We start from the raw sequence: 26,198 nt of genomic DNA on the forward strand, positions 1-26,198 counted from the left end.
GATTTGGTCTCTAACCTCAAGGAACCCAAAATTTATTGAGCAGAAAGCCACACAATCTACATGACAACATCATTTATGCCTCACTTTCAACAAGAGAAAAGAAACAGATAAAGACAATAGTAGTGGGAAATTCTGCTCTTTGAGAAATACATACATTCAAACGAGTACTCATCCATTTTCAAAAATGTTTGAGTTATCTACAAGTACAATGCATGGCCGAAAAAGACAGTGCTCTTAGCAGGACCCCTGGTTTTCCGATTCTAACACATAGTAGCAGTGTGACTTTATGCTTGTCACTTAACCAGGCTTGGCCTCAGTCACCTCGTCTAAATATGTCAGTATTACCTTACCAGCCTAAACTAGAACCATCTTACCAGCACAAACCAAACTGTCTCTAGTGGTTTCCAGGTCGACGTAAGATGCCCAATTCTCACACACTCATCAGTCAGATTCCCCAAATAATCACGGCCCAGAGAACGAGTGTGAGTAAACTAGGTGAATTTCAGTTCCTAAACTGAACTTTGACCTCACCAAGACAATAAACTGAGATAAGGCCCTGTATTGTGCTTTAAACGTTGTGAGCTCACAAAATGTATTACACAGGCCATGATACAGTCTGATAAAGACGGATGAAAAACAACCGAATGTCTCAACTGTGTATCATTCCAGGACAACAGCAGGGTGTATTTCCTACGATGAATCCGAGTTTCTGCACTACTGGAGCCACGCCTCCCAGAGAAATTCAGGAGATAGCAGAAAAATTTCTCAAGGAGGTCAAGGAGAGAGATCCCGGATAAACCCAGACAGGCTTCCCGCCCCCACCCCCCCCAAAAAAGAAGAGAAAGAAAAAGCCCTCTGTTTTTTCTTCCCTTCCAGCTATGCAGCTGCACCGAGAAGAGAAGCACCAGATTAGCATCATCTGCATTTCATTCCTTTTCTTTTGCAATAGCTGCCCGCCTATAATAAACAGATCCTGTGCTCTGGGGAGAATTTACTTCCCCGTCCAGTAAAAATGAAGTTCCTTATTTTCACTAACAATACCGTCTCCAGTTGACACCCACCCTCCCTGGGGAGACCAGGAACTCCCCTCCCGGTCACCTCCTGCTGCAAGCCTGACGCCCCACACCCTAGGAATCGCCCCACTTTTCGAGCCCCTGCTGCGCGGGTCGCGAGGCTCCGAGGGAGAGCGGATGAGGCCGGGGGGGAGGGGGGGGGTGCGGCGTGCAGCCCCGGAGGGGCGTCCATCCCGGCCCCGAAGCGCCAGGCTGCCTCCGCCGGGGGCTCGCGGAGGCGGAAGGGGAGCGGCGAGCCCCGCGCCACCCCCACTTACCCACTTTGTCCTTCCCGTACATGTGCCCGGCCACCTGATGCGAGAGGGGCATGCAGCCGTTGAGGAAGCGCAGCCTGCCGCCCGCCGGCTTCGGGGTGCCCTCAGGGGCAGGCTCGCTCACCGGCGAGGTCCGCATTTCTGGGGGGCCGGGCGCCTCGAGCCGGAGGGGGGATGGCGGCTCCGTTGCCATAACTGAAAGCTGAAGCGGTAGCGACGGCGAGAGCAGGACAAAAATCGGGCGGAGGGAGGGGGCGCCGGAGAAGCCGGGGGTCGCTCAGGCTCGGCCGCGAGGAGGCCCGGGGGTTCCCGCGGCTGGTGTCCGCTGAGGCCCGGGGAGGGGGCCCATGACGCCGCGGAGGCGCGGGCTCTCGCCAGCCCAACTCTCGGCCGAGCGCGGCTCCCGGTCCCCGCTGCTCTGCCGCCGCGGCCACCGGCACGACGCAGCCCTGGAGACTGAAGCGAACAGAGGAGCGGCGGCGGCGCCCCGCGCTCCCTGGGGCCCTGACGGCGACGGCGGCCCCACCTCCCGCGCCCCCGCCCCCTCCCCTCCCCCTCCCGCCGTCCTCCAGTCCCCTCAGCTGCCGCGCGCGCGTCAGCGCCGCCTGCACGGCCGCCGCCGCCGCGAGCTTCCGACTGCGCGACCCGCGGCCGCCGCCGCTACTGAGCATGCTCAGAGGCCGTCGGACAGGACCCCAGCAGCGCGGCGGGCGCTCAGCGCTGCCAAAGCAAGCTAAAGCCGACCTCGGTGGGGCGAGCGCACCCCCGGGCTGCCGTGACGATGCCCCCAGGGTTGTCGTGTCTTCATTCACTGCGCGTTTCAGCGCTTCCCAGGGTCCGGCTCAAAGCCGCCAGGGGCTTCCAGTTGTGAACAGCAGTCACTGGTTAGGAGAGTTGAGAGGCAGTACCTGTGCCAAGGGTAGCTTGGGAGGCCACCCTTTAGCTGCAGTCAACTCCCACCCTGCACAGAAACTGCAGGAGTAAAAACAGGCAGCTTAGTAGAACACCCACCCTCAAATCCCCCCCCCCCACTGATGTCTCTAAACAGCTTTTATAAAAAATTTTGGAACTGGTACTAATTTCAGACTGTAGAAGATAGAGAATAATCTTCATTCTTTTTTTAAGTTAACACATTTTTAAAAGAAGTGAGCCGCTTTTTTCTCTCTCCCACTCGAGCCTTAGCGCATGTTCCAAGGTCCTCAAGAGATAACTGGGTCAAAGGCAGAAGAAAGGGATGCACACCGGGAGCGCGGGGAGCTTCTGGAATGAGACTCCAGAATTGATTCCTATGTGTCTGCCACTGGCACTTTATATGAAAACTGGACCTGGCCTGCAGGTACTGGACCGAGCAAGAAAATTGTGGGTAAAATCTTAGATATCTGTTTACGCCAAGTGTTACACCAGCACCTGTCCTCTGCCCTGAGAAACCCGCACACCTGGAAGAGATGTAAAATCTGGCCTGGACTACGTATTCCCAAGGCCCTGCCCCAGGGCGCCTCAGGATTGCGCAAACTCAGTTGCTACCTCTCTAGGTCTCTTCCTCCTCCCCCGCTCCTGCTGCTGTCAAAATCCGGACTCAAGACTTCCCTAAATCCCGGGAGGCAGATCCGCGCATGCTCAACATCTACTTGGGTGGATAATACACACGTGCTCTCGGCGCCTGCGCCGTAGCAGCCTGGAGTAGGTGCCCTTAGGCCGCCTGTCGCACCTTGACTCCTGCTGTCCGTGCGAGCCCGTTTGTGGTCTGTGTCCTGTGCACACGCCTGGCAAGCGACGGCGCCATGAGTCTGACTTCCAGCGTAAAAGGTGAAGTAGAGCCTGGGAGCGGGGGACGGCCTGCGCCCCGGTTGCAGCTTCTTCAGCTTCTCTGGGCTGCTACCGCTGCCCTGCTGCGCGCCCGCCGGTCCCGTAACCTTGAGATGCAGAAGGGCAAGCGCTGGGCCGGCCTACGGGCTCCCTGGGCCAGACGGGGAAAGGGGGCGAGGTCAGGGTATGGATTGGTGATATCCTCGGGCATAAGTGGCGTGGGGGGCACGCAAGCACCCACCCAGGTCTGAACCACGTTTCCCGTAACTAGCTAAACCCTAAAACCTGATGATCTCGCTGCTAGCTTTTCTCGTTCTCCCCCTGAGATGCCTCTGTGTTCTTAAGTCACAGAGCCTGGAAAAAGGAAAGGTGGGAAGAACAAAAAAAAGACCTGTTCCCCCATCTCATGTTTAAATCACCGTGGAGTGAGGAGGTCGATTTCCTGCAACCCCGAAGCGATGCATGACTAATCACATCTTAGTTTTGCACATTTTTTTTTAAGGGAAGAAATCCAGTCCGAAGTCTTCAGTTTTCCCAGTTTTTTAATGTCTCTGGCATCTGGCGCTCGGTGGCAGTAGTCCAGGAGAGAGGATTGAAAATCGAGCTCACGGAGCCTTCAGTTTTCTGAGCCTTGCTTCTTATGCTAGTACCTGGCGTTTAGAAACGTACCTTCACAGAAGGTCCAGTTAAAATTAAGAGACTTTCTAGAAGTCGGTTAATGTAAGGCTTCACATTATAACAATTCTTGGTGGTGGTATAATTGTTAATATATAACTGCATCAGCTAGGTGATACATGTGATCTCCCTGCCCAGGTGTAAAACGCCACACCTCAAGGTGTGCTTGCTTACCTGTAACAGTAGTTAAGTAAAGATAAAGAGATTGTTTAGAAGTTAATATAAAATAGTCCCGTCAGTTCACTTAGTAAATATTGGGCAGCTAGAGCGTCAGGTTCAGTAAAAAGCCCTTGCTAACTTTAGCCTTAATTTTGTAATCGAGTCTGTTAAATTGGAGAATTCCACTTTTGTTGTCCAAAGTTACCTGGCAGAGTGAGAGTGATAACCCGTGACATTTTTAAGTTACTAATGAGTTATATAGGAGGTGATTATTGGCAAAAATTATTTCAAAGGATACTCATCTTTGGGCTCCTTTAAGTAGAAGCACTTTGGTGCACTTAAAATGTGGAGTGATTTTTGTTTGTGTTTTTTTTTTAAAAAAAACTCAGACCTTTACTTTCTCAGGAATAAGACTGTTGTGTAAAATAAGATATTCATGTGACTTGAGCCACCGGTAATTTCAGAAGATAGTTTGTGTTTGTGTGATATGGGCCCAAAGATTCCAAAACGTATTTTTAAAATGTGGAGTCATTGTGTGTAAATGGGCACTAAACTCTCTTTGGGTAGTCTAGTATTGAAATGAGATAGATATAGATGAATCCTAGTGCTTTTTTGAGGGGTGGAAGAGTGAGGAAAATTGGCTCTGAGCTAACATCTGTGCCAGTCTTCCTCTATTTTGTACGTGGGATGCTGCCACAGCATGGCTTGAGGAGCAGTGTGTAGGTCCCCCGCTGGGATCCAAACCCAAGAAACCAAAGCAGAGCACACAACTTAACCATATGCCACCAGGCCAACCCCTCTAGGACTTTTTAACTCTATTTGCGGGCTCATCTTTCTTGCAGTCAAGACAAGTTTGTTGTTTTTTTAATCTTAACCATAGGGGAATCCAAAGGTGACTTTCTTATTAGTTTGGCATTTTCTAAGGGGTAGGTAATTGCTTGCTGAAGCGATTAAACTTGAAGTACTCAACTTTGTTATGAGAGGTAGCTACTTTTTTTTCACCTAAAAGCATAAAAGTTGTTGTGAGGACTTTGGAAAGAGGCCCAACACCTTTGTAAATCTCTTCTGCCAGCACCTTTGCCCTCAAATATAGTGGTGTGGCAAGGTAGGGACAGGGAATGTCTTGGGAATCCACCTTGTAATGTTTAGCTCTCAAATTGTTCTACTCCCAACTTTTAAACCAAACCTATTAATTCCTATAGAGTGAAAATCAGTTTAGATCTTTTGATTTTGGGGAAGATGACCATGTCTCTTCTCAACTAAATAAGTTAATAATTATAAAGGGCTTAGAATGGTATTTGACAATGGTAAGCACTATGTAAGTATATGTTAAATAAAAAATAAAAGGATATTTGTATGCATGCAGAATTCTTGTTTCTATTTAGAGGAAAAATAATGGGTGGGTTATAAATAAAATTAATGAGAATCAGGCCAGGACATGAATCTGGGAGAGGCAATGAAGGTGAGTAATTGGAATTAAAATCCAAAGACCCCAGTCCCTGAGATGGCTCTTGATACCTGTTTGGTCTATGACACCGACCTTATTTTTTTTCCTTATTGAGGTATAATTGACATACCAATCTTATTTTTTATTTGATACCAAATATTAGTTTATTACAGTTTCTTTTTTTTTTAAAGGTTGGCATCTGAGCTAACATCTGTTGCCAATCTTCGTTTTTTTCTTCTTCTTCTACCCAAAGCCCTCCCAGTACATAGTTATATGTTCTAGTTGTGAGTGCCTCTGGTTGTGCTATGTGGGACGCTGTCTCAGCATGGCTTGATGAGCGGTGCCATGTCCGTGCCCAGGATCCAAACTGGCGAAACCCTGTGTGGCCGAAGCAGAGTGGGCAAACTTGACCACTTGGCCATGGGGCGGGCCCCACAGTTCTAACATTTAAGTGGCTTTCACTACTATGGAGTCCCCAGTCTCTAGTGACTCCCTCTCATACCCAATAGATCACCTTCAGGAAGTTTGCTAGACGTCTCACTCCTTGATAACCTGCAAAACTCATTGAATCTGCTCTCATCCTTAACCTCTTCTCCTCTGTTTGTAAGGAAGAGATTAACTGAGACCTTTTTCTTTCCATGTCCTCCAGATGCTGTTTTCTCTTCCTGCTTTAAACTCTTGCCTCACTATTAATACCTATTACTCTTAAATCTTCAGGCCTCTTACTCACAGGGGTTTTCTTCTCTTAGCCCAAAGTCACTCATAATTCACCTTCATCCCTGAAAAAAAAAAAAACCAATCCTCCTCTTTTTGCTGAGGAATACTGACCCTGAGCTAACATCCGTGCCCATCTGCCTGTACTTTATATGTGGGATGGCTGCCACAGCGTGGCTTGGCAGGCAGTGCTAGGTCTGCACCCGGGATCCAAACCGGTGAAGCCCAGGCTGCCAGAGTGGAACGTGCAAACTTAACCACTGCGCCACCGGGCCGGCCCCTAAACCAAATATTTTAAAAGGCCTTCCTTAACCTGCTGTCCCCTCAAATCACTTTTTTTCGTATTTGCTTTAGCCTCAAGTTACAAAATAGATGTTTGTCTGTCGACCTTGCACTTTATTATTCATCCTAAACCCTGAATGTTACAGTGCACATAACCAAAACTGAATTTCATAAGTGCTTATTCTCTGACTTTTATATCTTTGTCTATTTGATTGAAACTAATTCATAATTTTCCAGTTCATTTAATCTTGACATATGAAAATATTGTTTGGGTTCAATAAATTGAGTCATTTAAAGTAACTTTATTTTTTTAATGTGAATATATCCATTTATTATATAGGTTTAAAATTTTCTCTTTAAGGGTTTCTCACATTCCTGAGAAGGAATGTGCAGATTGTACTGAGAATAAAAGAGGTAGCTCATATAGGTTATAAACAATAAATAAATCATTGGGGGATTGGTGTCTATAGATGAAATAAGATTGGCAGTGAATTGATATTTGTTGGAGCTGGGTGAGGGTAAATGGGAGTTCATTATAGTGTTCCCTATGTATGTCTGAAATGTTCCATAATAAAGTTTTGGTGTTTTTTCTCCCCAAGCCCCAGTACGTTGTTGTATATCCTAGCTGTGGGTCATTCTACTTCATCTATGTGGGATGCCACCACAGCATGGCTTGATGAGCAGTGCATAGGTCCATGCCCAGGATCTGAACCAGCAAACCCCGGACCACCAAAGCAGAGTGCATGAACTTAAACCACTCGGCCACAGGGCCAGCCCCTAAAGTTTTATTTTTAATCTTAGGAAGTATTTAAATTCCACACCTGGATACAATAGGTTAAGATGAGGCCAAAGATAAGTCATTTGGTGTAAGAGCAACGTGATGGTAGGATGGACGACAGATGGAGTAATCTATTATTTCTTTTTATCGACTAACCCTGAACACCATTTGTACGGCAGGCCTTGAGAGGAAAACATTACCAGGCACAGCCTACCAATCTGGGGGAGACCTAAGGGAGTGAAAGATTTAAACACAGCTCCCCTCCCCCTCTCCTGAGATGAAAGGAACGTTCTGATTCTGTGGCAGTTGATACTGGGCAGGAGAAGACAGTTTGGAGCAGACAAGGGGCAAAAGGAAAAGAAGTAGGGTGAGATCTCTGTCTAAGTTAAATCGAAATAATCCCCACAGTAGAGAAAAGCTGAGGAATGGGTCATAAACAAGAGATTTGGGAACAAGTTCATGTATTCTCGACCTCTGAATAATTCTGAGAGAGAACCAAAGATTATACAGTAGTGGGCCATGGGAAGAGTAAGAAAAGAAAGGGAGGGATTATTTAGAAATGTATTTTTTGTATTTTGGTCCTCATATTGGCTTATTCATGGTATTTGTATAGATAGAAAGTAGGAATACTATACTTTGGAAGATGTCTATAGAAAAGTGAGGATGAACCAGAAGAGACAGAAATAATGCTCAGGATTTTTCTGGACGCCAGTTCTAAAAGATTTGTGTCTGAAAGGTGCCAGCTAACAATTGGGTCTTGGCAAATCCCTTGTTGTCTCTGAGGTTGTGTCTATTCTTAATAGGCATATAGACAAGGACTAAATGTTACTTGGGTTTTATTGTTTTTGTTTGTTAACTGTCTTGGGTTTTCAATTCTTTCTCTACTCTGATTCTTGGCTTTTGAATCAATCATTCTCGTCTATCTCCATATACTTTCCTTTCCTTCTTTTCCCTAGAGTGCCAACGGCATCCATAGCTTTTTGCCAGAAAACTGTTTCAGGCTGCAGAAATGAAATGATAAAACAGCAACATTTTTCTTATTCTGGGAACTTTTACATTTGTCTCAAATGAGATTAGAAAATTAGAATTTTGGATCGGGGGAAAAAAGAAATGGAAATTCTTAGGACCTAATCTAGCTCTGTGATTCCAAAAAACTCATTAGAGCAAATACAAAGCCATTTTCCTAGCACACATATGGTACTGTGACATTTATATAGGGTTATAAGTGACCGTTGTCAGGAGGTAGGGTCACAGAGTGTGTGTTTTGATTCCCCCATGGGGCAGCTACTCTTGGGTAATAGTTAGAGTCAGTTCCCATTTCTTTCATTTGCTGTTGCCTCTTTTCTATGTCAGTTATTCTGTCATTTCTTCCACCATCAAAAAATCCAGGAGAGGTAAAAGTTTGAAAAAAAGGTCACCATTTGGATTCAGTTAGTAATATGAGAAAAGAGAATAGAAGAATGTTTTAATGGCTAAGAAAGATTCTTTTGGCCTATCATGAATTTCAGGTAGAAATTCCTAGCGGGTTCTCTAAAAAGAGAATATTGTGAGACAAATTAATGCTAGCCAATTGTAGTTATTCTTTGGAGCTCAGGCCTTTTTGTAATATATAGGCACCATTAAAACAAATCAGAGATTACTTCATAATTCACCTAAAAATTAGGTGTAACTGAGATCAGTAGCATTTAGGGAATTGTGTTATTTTAGTCTTTTGGGATGTTCTCCCTTTTAAGTTTATACTAAAGATAACGTTCGGCAAACATAACTGAACATATACTATGCAAAGCAATATTTTAGCCCAAAGGGAAGATCATGAATCAAGCTAGAAATCAGAGCAAAGTTTCAGCCCTGCTTGGAATCGCCGCAGGGTAATACCATGAAGCAGCACTAAGGTTCAAGACAAATCTACATAAAGCATGTGGTTAAGAAATATCCTTCCAATGAGGCCAAAGGTTTGAAACTGTCAAATGACTTATTAACTTGTTTTCCCAGTCGTGCAGCACCTCGGAAGGACATAACATTCATGTTTATTTGAGGGTATTATAGCAAGGAGGAATGGAAATGTTGTGGGAAGGAAAACAAACTAAATTACTTTGTAGAGAAAAATACGATAGTTGAAAATGGAATCCAAGGAGCATGCTAATTAGAAGCATTTGATAAAAACTAAATTATTAAATAAGCCAGAAGAGGAGACCAAGATAAAAAGAACTAAGTGTGAGAATGGTTGTTCCTTCCCATTAGAGTTTTGTAAGAATGAGCTCCAATTTTATGTAAGGCGCTATTAGGTATGGTATTTACTCGTATTAGTGCAGTAAGAAATTTGACTCAATAGTGTAAATAAGCCATATGGTTAATTATTCATTATATGTTTTTATTTGGCCTTGGAATGTGTTTTTGTACTTATCTCTCTAGGGCTTTATTTGATAGTCTGGGAACTTATTTCAAACGCTATGAAGATCTGACTCAGGAAGTGCTGGGAAGCAGTCCAGCGTGTTTATCCTGACCCCTGTTCACCTTCTTCTGCAGTCCACTCCATGCTGGGAATAGACAACTCTCCTCTGAGGCTGAGGCTAACCAGACTATGCAGAACTTGCTTCTCTCCAACATTCCCTGGAACTGGGGTAGTTGTTAAGTGCTTGGTTTTCTAAGGGCTCCTTGAAAGCTACATTGAAAAGAATAGATGGCCTGTTAGTCAAGCAAATAATTGAGTAGAAAAATGTCATTAAATTTAAAATGAAGTTAGCAGAGAATTCAAATGATCATCCACTAGTTGACAATGGAAATTTAGAATTTATTAAATGAGAATATAACTATAATTATATTAACCATGTTTTTTACGAAATATGAAATGAGTACATTCTGATTTTTATTTTAATGAGAAAGCACTTTGAAATTTAAGAAAAAAAAAAGAATAACTTTGAAGCCCACAATCCTGCTGGATATATTCGTCTGAATGTTTAGTAGGAAGGGTGGTTTTGTTTGGTTTGTCCTTTTTTGTTTTTTCTTCAGATACCAACTTTGTGGTAATGTGTTCTAAAAGCACTGAAGTGGGACCGGCCTGGTAGTGTAGTGGTTAAGTTTCCGTACTCTGCTTTGGCAGCCCAGGGTTCACCAGTTCAGATCCCAGGTGTGGACCTATGTACCGCTTATCAAGTCATGCTGTGGAGGGGTCCCACTTATAAAATGGAGGAAGATGGGCATAGATGTTAGCTCAGGGCCAGTCTTCCTCGGCAAAAAGAGGAGGAATTTGCGGAGGATGTTAGTTCAGGGCTAATCTTCCTCACCAAATAAATAAATAAATAAATAAATCCCTAAAAGATCTACTGTTTAAATGAACTCTGATAAGTCATTCTGTTAACATAATCACCTGGTTTTTTTTTGGCGGGTGTGGGGAGGGAGGGAGGAGGTCATTTGCAATCTGAATTTTTATGGTCTTGCTTGTAATCTGAATTTTTTTATGTATCAGTTGTTTTGTCTAAGTAATAGGTATCTGCAGGCTCATATTATTTTAAATCTACTTATGAACACTTTAAAAAGATTATTAAGCCTTGTTTTTCCTTCTCCATCAATAAAATAAGTTTCCCTCTTCTATCTTCATTTAGCCATCATCACTCAACAGAAAATACACAGTTGCCTTAGTAAGGGCTGGGGAAAGTCTGAACAAAGGACTATTACACCAGTGTGTTCTGATCATTTTGTTAACATTAAAAACCTTTGACTGTTGGGATGCTTAATACTCAAAAACTGGATTTCCTGAACATTCCTGTTAGATTATTAGCGTGTGTTTTGGTTTTGATCATTATTCCTGTTTTCTTTCCCTGCTCTAGTTGAATGGATCGCAGCAGTTACCTTTGCTGCGGGCACAGCTGTGATTGGTTATCTAGCTTACAAAAGATTTTATGGTAAAGATCATCGCAACAAATCAATGGTCAACCCTCACATCCAGAAAGACAACCCCAAGGTAGTACACGCTTTTGACATGGAGGATTTGGGAGATAAAGCTGTGTACTGCCGTTGTTGGAGGTCCAAAAAGGTGAGGAAAACAAGTCCTTTATTTAGTGCCATCTTTAATGTAACATTGCCTTTAAAACTATTCTATCAAACTTGTGTCATGAGATATTAAGATATCCCTTTTTCTTTTCTTTCTTTTTTTAATGGATCCTGTTCTTCTGTGTTTCCATGTACTCTTCAGGAATATATTTACTAAAATATATAACCACTGTGCAGTAAAGTTACATTGTACTCTCATTGACTTCAGGTGAATGTAACTGTATTCTTGGCAAAAGAAGAGAGAAAAATCCCTTTATTTACTCTTAGAATTTCCTCCCCAAGTGGATCTTAGCCTTGAAAGGGAGGTTGCGGCCTAAACACAAAGAGAAACAGAAGAGGTCAGTTCTTTTTTTGAGCTTTCAAGCTCCTGGATTCTAAGACAAGTTTTAGAAATTTCAAGAGAAACTTTTGGAAAATTGCCCTTGAAAGTTTCTTATCCGATTAATACATTCATCCTGTATCCTCAGCTTTCTTTAAGCTGTAGCTCCTATAGTTAAATATCTAACAGAGGATTTTTTAAAATCTTATTTTCTTTTGTGAGAATTGCATTTCATCAAGTTCCACTTGGAAGTGTCATCTGTGATGCCTTCAGTGTTTGGGCAGCTTTTAGACAGTGATGACAGCTAGAGATCTAAAGATGGTAAATGCTCTCCTAAGGTCATCTTGAAAAGCTTCATACGTTGAATGACTTCAAAATTTCTGGTGTATTGTGAGAAATATGGTGAAAATACTGGATGTACTGCCATTATTAGCATTAAATAAAATGGATTTCACTAAAGGTGACACTGTAAGGCCTAAGAAAATAGACAATAAAAGTGATGTATCTCTTTCTGAAAGCACATTATGTCAGGGACCTCTTCCCCGTAGTGTAAAACCATTATCACAAATCACAGATCACAAATAAGGAAGAAGTCACATACTAGGTACTGGAAAGCATATTCCACTAACCCTCTTCTCCCAGTACAGGTGATGTTGTATCATCCAGTGATCTAGTGCTTAGATTATGTCATTGTGTCTGAAAACTACTTGATGAACATATGGAATATGAACCAAAAATTAATAGTCCCATTGCAACAAGTTGTACCTTAAGAAGAGCACTGTTCATTTGGAACGTGGGATTGTTCATAAGTACTAGTGGAGTTGCTAGAAAATAATCCTCAATAATATTCTGTAGCCTAGAACTGTTTTTTTCTTTAAAGTTATAATAGGTTTCATTCCCTTGCTGCTCATCATAATACAGAAAGTAATAATACCTGTAGAAATTAGGGAATTTCTAAGTCACTTGTTATAGTTCCTTAGTCAATGATAAGTACTGCATTTAGTGCCTACTATATATACATGCATGAGAAAAGTTAAATAGTAAAACAGCAGGAATCATAGATGTGTATAATAGATGCAGTACAAGTGCTCCAAGTAAAAGGAAGAGTTTACACCATGGGCTAGAATTTTCTGGGAAGGCGTAGTGAAATACCTGGAAGTTAAAATGCCCCTGGAAAGGTGGTAGTGTTTGAAGAAACTAGCAGGTGTTGGGGAGTCGTTCTCAAAATCTGCTAGGAAGTACTCACATGAGCACAAATGGGATTAATGAAGAATCTACTCTGGTCCTTGCACCCCTCCTCCCCCATGCTCAAGTGCATATTGAGGAGTGCTGAGTGTCAGTGTGACGTGGAAGAGTGCCTCCAAACATGGGGGAGTTCCTTTTCAGGGACTTCAGACATAAAGTTATGATATTTTTACCAGGGTACTGGCTTTGGGAATGGAAAAAAAATGAACAGATGCATGACACATTTTGCAGGAAGGATCAGTCAAATGCAGTGACTGCTTTGTGAGGAAGATTAAAGCTCACTGAAATAAGCATGTAGGATTAGAAGAGGGGATGCCATTAACAGAAATAAGGAATTCAAGGTGAAAACCTATTTTTCTAGGACAGTGATAATTTCAGAGAGTGAATCTGAGGTGACATTTGAATGAGAGTGTCCAGCAGATGATCTGAAATGTGGGACTAAAGCTGAGACATTAGGGTTGGAGATAGAGATCAGCAAAAGTGATGAGTCAAGTGTAGGAATGCAGCAGATCCTGGATACAGAGAAAAATCAAGGGCTAAGTATGAAATCTTAGAGAAATTCCTGCATTTTGGAAAGAAGAATAAGAGCCCAAAAAGGAGATGAATTTGGCCAGAGTTAGAAGAAAACTAAGAATATCTTGGCTTCACGGTGGAAAAGGGAAAAAGTTTCAAAGATTTGGTTGTGACCATTGGCTTGCGCAAAGACACTCAGGTGAGCAAACTATTAGAGTAAGACTGTTGTTGGATTGAACAAGTAGGCTTTTGACCTTTTGGTGTCTTTTCAACAGAATGATTAGAATAGAAGCTGTGTCCAAGTGGGTTAGAGTGTGAATTACTAATAAAGAAATGCTAGAAGTCTGAGTATAGGTCACAATTTCGGTAAATGTGACAATGAATGAAAAGAAAAATAACTGCTTGAGTGAACTCTAAAGCTTAGCTTTGAGGTCAAATAAAGTGTTTGCTTTGATTGGGTTTTCCCAGAGGGTAAAGGGTCGATAAAGCAAATACGGACTTTCGCGGCCTGATCTCAAGTATTTCAGGAAGAATGACAAGTGGACACAAGCTAGTGGTTGAAATGTTTATTAGACTTTATAGTTGAACAAAGTGTTCCAGGACTATCCTTTAATCACACAATTTAGAGTTTCCAGATGGTAAAACTAGGGGTTGTCATTTCCCATAGGTAGACTTAATGTAATGGGATGCCAGACCAGTCGTTTTATTTTCAGTGTCTTTTTTTGGGCTTATCTGTAATGCCATTAGTAATCCTCTTCACATCTAGGATTTGTCAGTTCTGAATTTTCACTGAATCTTGGACACTTTTTTATTCCCACGTGAATCAGTTGAGTTCAAGTTAGTGGATGTTGTTGATCTTTAGACATCTTTGGAAACTCCCCACATTCCTGAGGTTTCTAAGCTTATCTTACAGGTGCCAAGTCACACACTTACATGCCAATTCCCAGAGGACTTGTAATTAATACCTTTGATTAGATGGCTAAATTGAGTTTATATTCAGTAGTTTTTTTCCTCGTACAAACCAGTTGTCTTTAAAATAAAATTTAAATGGCTTTTTGCCTCTCTCAAAAAAAGTTATATATTTAATTCAATCCTAATTCATTCTTAAGGTATAACCACTAGTAACCTGTGTTGTGTGTCTGACATTTTGAGCAGTTTTCCCGGACCTGGTGAATCAGGTCTCTTAGTAATGTCCGGAAATTATGCTTTTTAACATACCTCATTCTTCCTCTCTTCCCCCCAGGTTTGGTATGCCCTCTGCTGTTTCAGAAACTGGCCTATTTCATAGTATTTCACAAAAGGGCTGTCCATATTTGAACTGAGAAGGAAAGGAGCCAAAAGAGAGGAAATGACTAAGGCGACTACAGGGAAAGAAAGATACTATTTGAGACAGAGGTGTCTTGAAAGAGGGTGGAAGGAAATGAGAGTAAGAGCACAGATGTGAAACTCAGCCGTAAAAATAGTCTTACTTTCGAAACAAGATGAGAGAACGTTGGTCTGAGGGGGAAGAGTTTGCAGCATGGTCTTGCTGGGTCCTCATCTCCCCGCCCCCCGCCCCCACCCCCCACCCCCACCCCCCCCCACCCCCTGCCATTGGTTACGTCATTTGCTGAGTTGTATGGTGGCCATCTGTGAGACAGGAGAGAGTTTGAGGAAGGACAGCAGAAGAACGTAGACTAAGAAAATCACGTAATAGAGGAATGCTTGTGAGTTAACATCAGGAGCTCAACTGAAATTGAAGTGAAACACAATTGAAACATACTATATGGGATCATTTCCTTCATTTACAACTTCAGGATTGGAGTTTTTGTTTGTTTTGTGGTGATGGTGGTCTTCTTTTTGTTTTGTGTGTGTGTGTGACAGAAAATCTCCATCCCATTAATGGCTTGGAAGTGGATTGCAGTGAGTCCATTTCTTTATAGAAACAATATTCTTGATGTCGGGTACATTGCTTGCCCAACCACATAAGAACAGTCGTGTAAAATCTTAATTTCTCTTTATACATTTTCCTATTGTATCTGTCTTAAGTTTTACTAAAGTATGTAAGAATGATATAAAATATCGTATAGCTCTATCAGGTAGTCTCAAGGATCCCATTGCCTTTGTTTTCTTTCTCAACCAAAGCAAGCATGTTTCTCAGAGCAATTTATGATAATGACCCAAAATGACCCCAGGCAACTTCCTTGGGAAGTAGAATCCAAATTTCATTAAAAATACGAAGTTTGGAGAAGGAAGATACAGTTTTTTTTTAGTTGTTGCAGGTAGACGATACAAGTTAAGGAAAAGCCTTTATTTCCATCTTGAATCACCCTAATAACAGAAAGTTCATAACTTGAGATGTGGGATCATTAAGAAAAACTCAAATCTTGTGTCTTTTAATGAAGATAACCTTGCTAGCTTTCCGAGTAAAGATGAAGGATCTCTAGTAGTTTTTTCCTCCTAAACATTTATTCCAACCTCTTCTCCCCACCCTTTCTTCCCTAGTTTAAAAAATATTTGGAATTTGCAGTTGTCTAATTGGGTTAACAAACATAATGGAATATTTTCTAGACATACAGGAAATTCAGCTGATTTAAATCACAACTTTCTCCACAATTTCTTAATAAATAAACACTGGCATCCCAGAACAAATTTTAATCAACTCTGTGCTAATTATTGAACCCCAGAATCATCTCCCAAACTTCATGTGAAGATTAGGTATTCTCATATTTATTCATTAGGGATTACCCTTTTTTGTGTGTGTGTGAGAAAGATTGGCCCTGAATGAACATCTGTACTGGTCTTCCTCTATTTTGTATATGGGATGCTGTCACAGCATGGCTTGATGAGTGGTGTGTAGGTCAGCACCTGGGAGCCAAACCTGTGAATCCTGGGCTGCCAGAGTGTGCAAACTTAACCACTACACCACTGGGTCAGCCCCAGGGATTACTCATTTTAAATTAATGAAAAGACTTAAACATTTTTCTCAACCAAAGTCAAAATGAGTTATTTCATGATAAGGTTAGCAATTTCTGAAGAATGTGTTGTACATGTTAATAGAACATGTTTATTGAAATTGTTTCATGATTCTCAATAGAGTATAAATGAATGAATGGTAATTACTCGGCTTTAAAATTCAAATAGTATATTATAACAATATTTATGTTTTTCAGGAGGTATCTTGTTTTATTTTTTCTCCTTTCTATGCAGGACATAGAAAATGTGTGGTGGATATATATTTTCAAACCTAATCTAAGAAGTATAGTATTAAATAATAGTGTAATGAAAATGAGAGTTTTATTAATCCACTTTCACTTAAAATTTTGAAATTTATTAAATTATTCAGTAATTCCTGGGGTTAAGTTATATAGAAAGTACTATTAAAAGATATCTTCTACTCTGAACAAAATGATTTTTAATACCTGGTTTACATTTTAAATGCATAAAAGCTTTATACACTTTAAAAGCTTGAAAGTTTATTAACATATAGCCAGGGTTTACTACTCACTACTTCTTAAAGAAATAGTTAACTTTTACTTGTTTGCTTTTAAGAACTTGGTGAAACAGGCAAATTTCAGTTTTTAGGCAGAACAAGATTGTTATAAAAAATATATTCGCATTTTAAATGTATGACTTTCTTAATCTTTTGTTAGATTTGCTTCGTATATTTCTCTATGGATTTCTCTCCTGTTCTTGATTCTATATATGGAGCAAAATAATTAGAGAAAGTACATTAGTTTTCTAATATTTTCAACATGAAATTAAGAAAGAAATAAAAGTTAAACATACTATTTCAGTAAGTTATTTGAGTAAGCTTTTTAAATTTACAAATATGTCATTTTTCAAAAATATGTTTTAGAACCTGGATGCATAAAACTGTACAGTGCCCTGTTTTGTATGTGCTATTTATAAAAATCGAGTGTTTTACAAAGTAAACTTTTATTCTCACTGTAAAATCATCTGTTTGTTTATTAAACATGCGTCCCTTTGAAATGCTGCTCTTTGCTGTGGGATACATTTCAGCTTGATTTTTTTATGGCCTCTCTCCTCATCTATGCCAAGAAAAAACTGAAAGCTTGGGTTCATGTTTTTGCTACAAAGACTTGTCTTTAGTATGAATCTACTGTGTAACACATCTTATTGACCTAACAAAAAGAAATAATGTAAGTTTTATATATATTACATTTATGTATATATAATATATGTATTTATACATGTTACCATCTACCCCAAGATAGAATTTGTACCTAGAAATTTCAGATATGCTGATACCTTGAATTTTTCTTTAACTAATTTACTGCTTCTCAGTATTATATACAGATAGTAAAATTAAAATTGAGTTTCTTTAACATCAACCCAATGTTATTGTAATCTTAGAATAAACTCTTCTAATATCAGAGTTTAAGATTAGTTTCAGGTATCTAAAATTATACTCCCTTCACTGTGAGTAATGCGGCGATTTTTTTTTTTTTTTAAAGATTTTTTATTTTTTCCTTTTTCTCCCCAAAGCCCCCTGGTACATAGTTGTGTATTCTTCGTTGTGGGTTCTTTTATTTGTGGCATGTGGGACGCTGCCTCAGCGTGGTCTGATGAGCAGTGCCATGTCCGCGCCCAGGATTCGAACCAACGAAACACTGGGCCGCCTGCAGCGGAGCGCGCGAACTTAACCACTCGGCCACGGGGCCAGCCCCAGTAATGCAGCGATTTTACTCTTCAAGCCAAGATGTCTGTTACTTTACTCTTCCGCATAGGCTCCTTCAATGCAACAATGTACCTTGTACTAAACAGAGAAATTCTAGATTTTAGAGTTTAAGTACATTCAGGATATCGAGAATAAAACAAAGATGCTATCTATCTTCGTTTGACATGAAATAGAAATAAAACGTATAAATTTAGAAGGAAACAAACAAAATAATTTACTGATGCTTGGACCTTCTGAGTGTAAAATCCTGAGGAGACACTTAAAACATTGTTGGATTCTTTATCATTTAGCAGTAGGAAGGATATACTTGCAAAAATAGCCAGAGTAGTCAGGCATGAAAATGTACCTAGTTGTAATAACCATAAAACATATAAGGCAGAAGTGATCTTACCAGAATATGCATGGCACGTGAGGATGAAAACTACAAGAGAAGTAAAACAGGACTTGGCAAAAAATTCTGAAGTTTATCTGGAAGAATAAATAGATAAAGTTAGGTAAAGAATAAATAGGAAAGGTTTAATAAAAGAATAATATGAATGAAAACTAGCTCTACCAAATATTGAAGCATATTTTAAACAAGTCATTATTCCAGTGTAGTTGCCTGATGAATAATGATAATATAGAACCTATAAATAGGCTTTTTTTTTTTTTTTGAGGAAGATTAGCCCTGAGCTCACATCTGCTGCCAATCCTCCTCTTTTTGCTGAGGAAGACTGGCCCTGAGCTCACATCCATGCCCATCTTCCTCTATTTTATATGTGGGACGCCTGCCACAGCATGGCTTGGTATGCAGTGTGTAGGTCCGCACCCGGGATTCAAACCGACACACCCCAGGCCGTCAAAGCGGAACGTGTGAACTTAACCCGTGTACCATCGTGCAGGCCCTATGTAGGCATTTTTGTATGTAGAATTTATTTTGATAAAATTATGCATAAAAGTATAACAATTTGGGAAGCAACTGCCTCTAATAATAATGAAGCAACAGGATCTTAGAACAGCATTTTGCAAAATGTGCTGTATAGAGCACTATGACAGTGGATATCAAAGTTAAAAGTGTCCATAGTCCAGTCAGCTTGCCAAATTTTGGGTTAAAATTCTGGGGTTTTTTATAGCAGGACCTCTTTAAAATAACAATATATGTTGTGAATCAAGAGAGCTATATATGTTTTTTAAACACAGAATGAAACCAAATTAGAACATCTTTCAGGACTTAGCTTCTTTGGAGCACTTTGGGAAACACTGTGTTAGAAATTGTTTTTTCCCTTTTCCACCCACTGGACACCAAAATGTCAGTTGTATCTAAAATGAGAAATCATGAAAAGGAATGGAAACTTATCACATCTCTAGGAGAAAGAAGTCTCAATGGAGGATGCTAAGAAGGGAAATATTGGCTTGTTTGTATAAAACTGGAGAAATTAAGGATATGAACAAATAAGCAAAATAAAAAAGGTTGTAGGAAAAATTGCTACAAAGATGATCAACAAAGGGATAATGTACAAATTGATTTTAAACTAATGAACTTAGGCTCTTACGAATAAATAGGCAATGGACATAGTTCACTAGGAAGGAAATGTAACTAGTGCATAAACATGGAAAGGGTTTTTAACATCCATAATCAAATGCACAAATGAAAATGCAATTAATGATCTGTGTATTATCCACAAGTTGATTTCTTCCTCCTACTTAATATATACACTTTACAAATGCTCTTTAAGAAAACCTGTATAAGGTAGCCTTGAAAAATCTTTTGAGTTCTCACGTTAATATATGTGAATTAAGCATCACGTAATACTGGTTTTGTGATTACATGTTTCACATTCTCTCTTTCTCTTCCTAGTTCCCATTGTGTGATGGATCTCACACAAAACACAATGAAGAGACTGGAGACAACGTGGGACCTCTGATCATTAAGAAAAAAGACACTTAAATGGACAGTTCTGATGCTGCAAACCAGCTTGTCGTCATGTTACCTGAGTGTTTAACTAGAATGACTACCACTTCTGTCTAATTCACCTCCCTTGAATTCTTGATGTGGTGTGTTGCAGACTACAGCGTTCATATTCGTGGCATCTGCCTTACTTGTTGAACCATCGTGGTGCACATTTGTTTAAACAAAAAGAAAGGAAAAAGTAAAAACCAACCTCATAGCCTGTGGGTTATTTTGGTCTTGTAAGGATCCGTTTCTTTACATTTCAAATAATGACATTAGAACATAGTTGTGCATTGATCTTAATGTATTAAATTATTCTCAAAATCATGTATATGCAGATTGTACTTGTAGGTTTCAAAGAAAAATTATCGTCTTTTAATATTACTTAGTTAACCTAGAAAGTAAATTGAGTGTGATTAAGCTACATTAATCTCTTAATATAATCTAGGAAAAACTTGTTAGGACCTTGATTTCTTGACAGTGGTCAAGGCACTGAGAAAATATAGCTTCTATGTTTTCACAGTTTTCAGTCCAAATGAACTTTGAATGTTACTCTGCTGAATTATATAAGTGGGCCAGGTCAATAATAAAGGGGTAGTGACTTCTTTGTATTTATCTTCATAGATATTTAATTGATCCATTAAAGGAACCAATAATGGAAATTTAGATCAACGGGATGTTAGATTTAAAGTAGTTATGAAGGAATTGTTCCAGAATTTTGGCCCATGGAGTGGCAACCGCTCAAGCTAGAGGCATCGAAGGAATTGCAGCACATAATGTCAAGTCTCTTGAACACAAAGCCACACATCCATGACCGAAATAGTAATCACAAGGCTAGATCAAAGGAATGGGAAGGGGCTGGCCCGGTGGTGCAGCAGTTAAGTTCCCACATTCTGCTTCCACGGCCTGGGGTTCGCCAGTTCAGATCCCTGATGCGGACCTAGGCACTGCTTGTCAGGCCAGGCTGTGGTGGGTGTCCCACATAAAATAGAGGAAGATGGGCATGGACCAGTCTTTCTCAGCAAAAAGAGGAGGATTGGTGGCAGATGTTAGCTCAGGGCTAATCGAAGATTTTTATTTCCCACCATCGATAATCAGGCACATGACTGATTCTACCAAAGAAACTATTTGAGAGAGAAAAATAAGAATTAATCCTCTTTTAAATTGTGTGACCTTAAAAGCAAAAATTTGAAGACATGTTTGTTTATATAACGTTTTTCAAAGACTCAGACCAGAAACATTGCATTCATTACTAATTCAGAAAAAAGAAAAGATGAGAACAAAATAATTAGGAAAAATACAAGAATTGACAGAAGTAAATATATTTTTTAAAGTGTAAAGTTAAGTTTTTTGATTTTATGGGTTGAAAGGAAAAGTCATGACAAAATATGTATGTAACACAGGCAAACAATTTGGAATTGAAAACCCTAGCAGGTAAACGTTCTCATCGTTTAGTATGCTTGAATTCTCAGTAGTAGTCAATCACAAATTTCTACTTGCTAAAATCCGAAATTATCTTGAAAGTCACAGGAATCAGTGAAACCGAACATCAGTATTCTTATATTATTTATGATCACTGATATTTTTTCAATGTATGGTTTTGTCTGTTACAGTAGACAAAGCTGATACCAAAATTGTGTATATGGTTTTAAGTAGCCCGTGTGACTTAGTTAACTTGTCTTTAAGGCACATTTTTGGCTCAAAAATCTCAAATCCTACAAACGCTGCTTCTACCTATCAGATTCTTAGGGTGATTTTTTTCCATGCCTCTCCCCGCCTCTTTTAAATAGGTATGAATGGGTCAGCAAAAGAGAGCATCATGGTTTTAAAGGTTAATTGTTTAAAAGAAAAATCCATGCCCTCCCAAAGCTAGTGACAAAGAGACTTCCATTTAACAAACACTGTATTCTGAATTTTAAATTTGAAATTAGTCATGCATTTTTTTTTAAAGATTTTATTTTTTTCCTTTTTCTCCCCAAAGCCCCCCGGGACATAGTTGTATATTCTTTGTTGTGGGTCCTTTTTTTCAGTTGTGGCATGTGGGACGCTGCCTCAGCGTGGTTTGATGAGCAGTGCCATGTCCGTGCCCAGGATTCGAACCAACGAAACACTGGGCCGCCTGCAGCAGAGCGTGCGAACTTAACCACTCAGCCACGGGGCCAGCCCCCTAGTCATGCATTTTTGTAGCTAATGGGGTAAGAAGAAACTAGTGCCAATTCTCAAAATTACTTTCCAAAGGGGTGTGTATGTTTATGGTGAAATTGGAAATGATCACCCAATTGTGAAATGCGCATCTGCTGTTGCATTTTGATAGTCCAAAATAATGAAGTAAAAGTATTCCCTAGATCACGTTAGTTTCATTACATGCTTTTGAATTAGAATTCCTTTGGGATATTAAACTCTTTCTGTGTTACTTCGTTAACCTAAAAAGTAAAGTGGGTGTAGCCAAGTTGATGTGAGGTGTTTTTACGCAAAAATCACTGTGTGCAATTACTGTTCTTATTTAAGCACCCTAAAGCTTCTAATTCCTTTTGCATTTGATTGAGAAATCAGGCAAGTGGGGCTCCCCGACACCACCACCATCTTCTTTTCTCTATGTCACTTCTGTCCCAGTGATTTCTGCAAGATGTGCTAGGTTGAGAGGCTTCTAAATGTGATGAAGAAACTTGTTTTGCAGAGATTTAGAGTGACGTTCATCTGTTCGTGAAACAGACGTTTATTAAGCATCTTCTGTAGACCTTGTCACTGAGAATGAAACATTTTGGAGAATTAAAAGCTGACAGGTTAGGTTATATCATTTTTGACATAGGTTATATAATTATGATAACTTATCACTTGAGGTTATTTTCCCTTACAAACTCAAACAGGGACAGTCATGTATACCAAGTCTTTCTACTACAAAGTAGGTAGGTTTATTTGACTTTACATTACTTATGACAGGTTTTGTTTTCAGGTAAACATTGATTAAGATGCCTAATTAGCAACATGTTTAGTGCTTGCGTATCATCTGTGAGGGTGTTGTCGGAAGCTATGCTTTCCCCAGATTTTAACACTAACTGACTTCAGGCAAAGCCACTCACCTCTCAGCCTTTTAATTGAAGTGGTTGGACTAAATGGCATGTTAGGCCAATTGTTCCCAAATTCTAGGCCAAGACTAAATTTTCAGCATCCACACAGGGAAAAGATAAAAGGCCGATGGAAGGTTATCAGCTTGAATTTAATTTTTGTTAAAAGATTAATCCAGCTTTTGTGGTATTGAATGATCCTTTTATGAAATGTTGATAGTAGCTTCAGTTGCTTTAAATATCCTTACTTGGCAAAATAAAAAGTTGGCAGCCCTATATTGGTCCCCACTTTTTTTTTAACTGCTCCATGCAATCTAAAAGTCTGGGAACCACTAAGCCAAGGTCCTATCTAAAGTTCTTATTAATTATTTTATTAAGGTATTAAAACAACAGTTTTGTTGATTTTAATATTTAGTTTGTATATTTGAAATTCTTCATATATGATTACTACTACAATGCATTGAGGCTTCATGCAAAGCTTTTAATATCAAAAAATGGTTTTGGGCCAGGGCTGGCCCCGTGGCCGAGTGGTTAAGTTTGCGCGCTCCACTGCAGGCGGCCCAGTGTTTCATTGGTTCGAATCCTGGGCGCGGACATGGCACTGCTCATCAAACCACACTGAGGCAGCGTCCCATATGCCACAACTGGAAGGACCCACGACGAAGAATGTACAACTATGTACCAGGGGGGCTTTGGGGAGAAAAAGGAAAAAATAAAATCTTTAAAAAAAAAAAAAAATGGTTTTGGGCCCACCCAGTGGCATAGTGGTTAAGTGTGTGCACTCTGCTTCTGCGGCCCAGGGTTCGTGGGTTCTGATCCCAAGTGTGGACCTACATATTGCTCATCAAACCATGCTGTGGCGGCATCCCACATAGAAACTAGAGGAAGATTGACACAGATGTTAGCTCAGAGCGAATCTTCCTCAAGCAAAAAGAGGAAGATTGGCAACAGATGTTAACTCAGTGCCAATCTTCCTCACAAAAATAAAAAAAAAATTACTTCCACTTAGTTTACCATCATGGATCCCAACTAAGAGTAATGCCAAGCCATCTTAATCCCTTTGCAACCTATGACTTTAAAGGATTAAATAAAATACATAACACTGAGATTTGCAAAGGATGAATGTTAACTGAACATCTCCCTTTCCTGAGAAAATTCTGTATTTTTAATGGACTTAAGTATTTCATAGACAAAATAATTGCATATATTAACTGAAGTTGCCAAGAATCATGCCAAAGGGGAAAGACAGAATAAGATTTTAATTAGTAAATAGGTGAATATAATTAAGATTATAAATTAGGGGTATTGATATGGTGTTACCCCTTAGGTCTGTGAACAGGAAAAAAGGCCATTCAACCTCAAACGTGGAACAAACAAAAAAAGTGTGCCAAGCTGAGAATGTTGTCACCGAGGTGTTGTGTAGACTAGATGTTCTTCACTTTAGTTGATACCTGTATCACTGAAGATAGTCTATTTCTAGTTCTTCCAACCTGTCACAGATAAGCAGAAGTCAATTTCTGTCAAGACCTGGTTCTTCAAGTGCTATTTCAGAAGTTGTTTTCATTTGTAAGTATACAGAGTTGTATAGATTCCCAACTTTATTTTACGTTTAAAGTAATTTTGGACATTGCACGCTTGCCCATGTGCTCATTACTGTTGGATAAATTACTTTTCTGCCAGTAATATTGCCTACCAACATTTTCACTATTGGGTTAGGCAGTGGCTCATCTAATTCCATAATCAGGACAGGCATGAGAGATGATATCTTTTATGGCTCCATTGTCCATTAAACTTTGCTAAGTCGGTTAAATTTATTTCAAAATCTCCCAACAATGAAAGGTAAGAGTTCCATTTATGTACTCCATCTCTGCACAGCAATCCTTTTTCTTTATCCTAAACTCTCTTGATACAAGCTCCCCCTCCTCATTCTAGGCAATAAGGCTGTATGTTCACCTGAATACCATTATGATTTTATAGTTTTAAAATTTCTCAGCCTTCTTCTTTCCAACTTTCAATCTGCCCTGTAGCCATCACATGAGTCTTTTCCTTGTTTCTTCACCTCCACATCCCTTACAACAAAGAGCGTTTTGATCATCCCTTAAAGCAACCTCATCCCTTTCTCTTTTATTACTATTTCTCTTAAGATCCACAGGAAAGCTGCTTCTAGCACAGAAACTCAATTAACATTGGCTTTCCATTGCTGGTTACTGCTTCCATCCTGACTCTGGATGCCACCTAGTGTAGAGTCTCTGATAATGAAAATATTAAACCATAAATTGCATTTCTTAATTTAACAATGCCATCCAGCGTGTGCATTTGAGTTAAACCCCTGATCCTGAAGTACTTTCGTACCCCCAAAAGTCTCGTCACTTGCAGCAGTTTACGGTTTACAGCTCTCTGACTCCCTTAGGATTTGGCATCTGGTTTGGCAAGTCATTGGTCACGCTACCTAACTTGCTTTTTTCAACTTCTGAGGGAGAAAATGTTTGAAATTTTGATCATTACATTATACCCAGTGCCTAAAACAGTTACAGGTATATAGCAGGTGCTCAATAAGTACTTGCTTTAATACGAGATCTGAAAGTAATTTTAAAAGGATGCAGAGGTAATAGCCAAAAAATCAATATAATTTGTCTTGTTCTGCCCCAAAATCCTGATTACCGTTTTTGTCGTTTGCTCCTCTACGCCTAGTATTGTAGACTTTTGAACATGCTTATTAGAAAAATTTACTGAAAAGCTGTTTTATCCTAACAAGACTGGCTATAGCTTAGTCTAATCAATACTTCTGTACCTAAACTTCTGGTATAAAAACCAACCAACCAGGCAATACTGCTGCTATCTGGATCAATTTGTTTTAAGCCAGTGTGCATGTGATGCATGGTAATTGGGGGAAAAGCTGACACTTGGGATATTTAAAATCTGTGGATTGTTTTGGGAGAAGAGAAAGCTGCTGTGAAAAACACCAAAGTGGGGCCGGCCCGGCAGTGCAGAGGTTAAGTGTGCACGTTCTGATTCGGAGGCCCAGGGTTTGCCAGTTCAGATCCTGGGTGCGGACACGGCACGGTTTGGCAAGCCGTGCTGTGGTAGGCGTCCCACATATAAAGTAGAGGAAGATGGGCACGGACATTAGCTCAGGGCCAGTCTTCCTCAGCAAAAAGAGGAAGATTGGTGGCAGATGTTAGCTCAGGGCTAATCTTCCTCAAAAAA

General features: G+C 40.1%; 2 protein-coding genes across 6 annotated transcripts in view; one reads left to right on the forward strand and one right to left on the reverse strand.

Annotated features, from left to right (window-relative positions):
* The window catches only part of IPMK (inositol polyphosphate multikinase), a 41,231-nt gene extending 39,354 nt beyond the window's left edge, over window positions 1-1,877 (reverse strand). Inside the window, exon 1 of one of the 2 annotated variants that reach the window (XM_070611361.1) lies at window positions 1,331-1,877. In XM_070611361.1, the coding sequence (XP_070467462.1) occupies window positions 1,331-1,520 (190 nt within the window). In that variant the 5' untranslated portion in view covers window positions 1,521-1,877. The remainder of the gene's footprint in view (window positions 1-1,330) is intronic. The other variant, XM_070611354.1, reaches the window with a different exon arrangement.
* On the forward strand, window positions 1,795-23,267 carry CISD1 (CDGSH iron sulfur domain 1). Of its 4 annotated transcripts, none has more exons than XM_008518777.2 (4): window positions 7,460-7,555; window positions 9,601-9,809; window positions 11,016-11,221; window positions 19,834-23,267. In XM_008518777.2, exons 2-4 carry the CDS (start codon window positions 9,770-9,772, stop codon window positions 19,921-19,923), a joined length of 336 nt encoding a protein of 111 aa, XP_008516999.2. In that variant the 5' UTR covers window positions 7,460-7,555; window positions 9,601-9,769; the 3' UTR covers window positions 19,924-23,267. The 4 variants fall into 4 exon arrangements, with proteins under 4 accessions (XP_008517000.2, XP_008516999.2, XP_070467480.1 ...); XM_070611379.1 differs by having other exon boundaries at window positions 7,493-7,550; XM_070611389.1 differs by having other exon boundaries at window positions 7,517-9,140; window positions 9,715-9,809.
* Window positions 23,268-26,198: the final 2,931 nt, after the last annotated feature.

This window comes from Equus przewalskii, chromosome 1 (genome assembly GCF_037783145.1).
Source record: "Equus przewalskii isolate Varuska chromosome 1, EquPr2, whole genome shotgun sequence".
In the NCBI taxonomy this organism is placed as follows: Eukaryota; Metazoa; Chordata; class Mammalia; order Perissodactyla; family Equidae; genus Equus; species Equus przewalskii.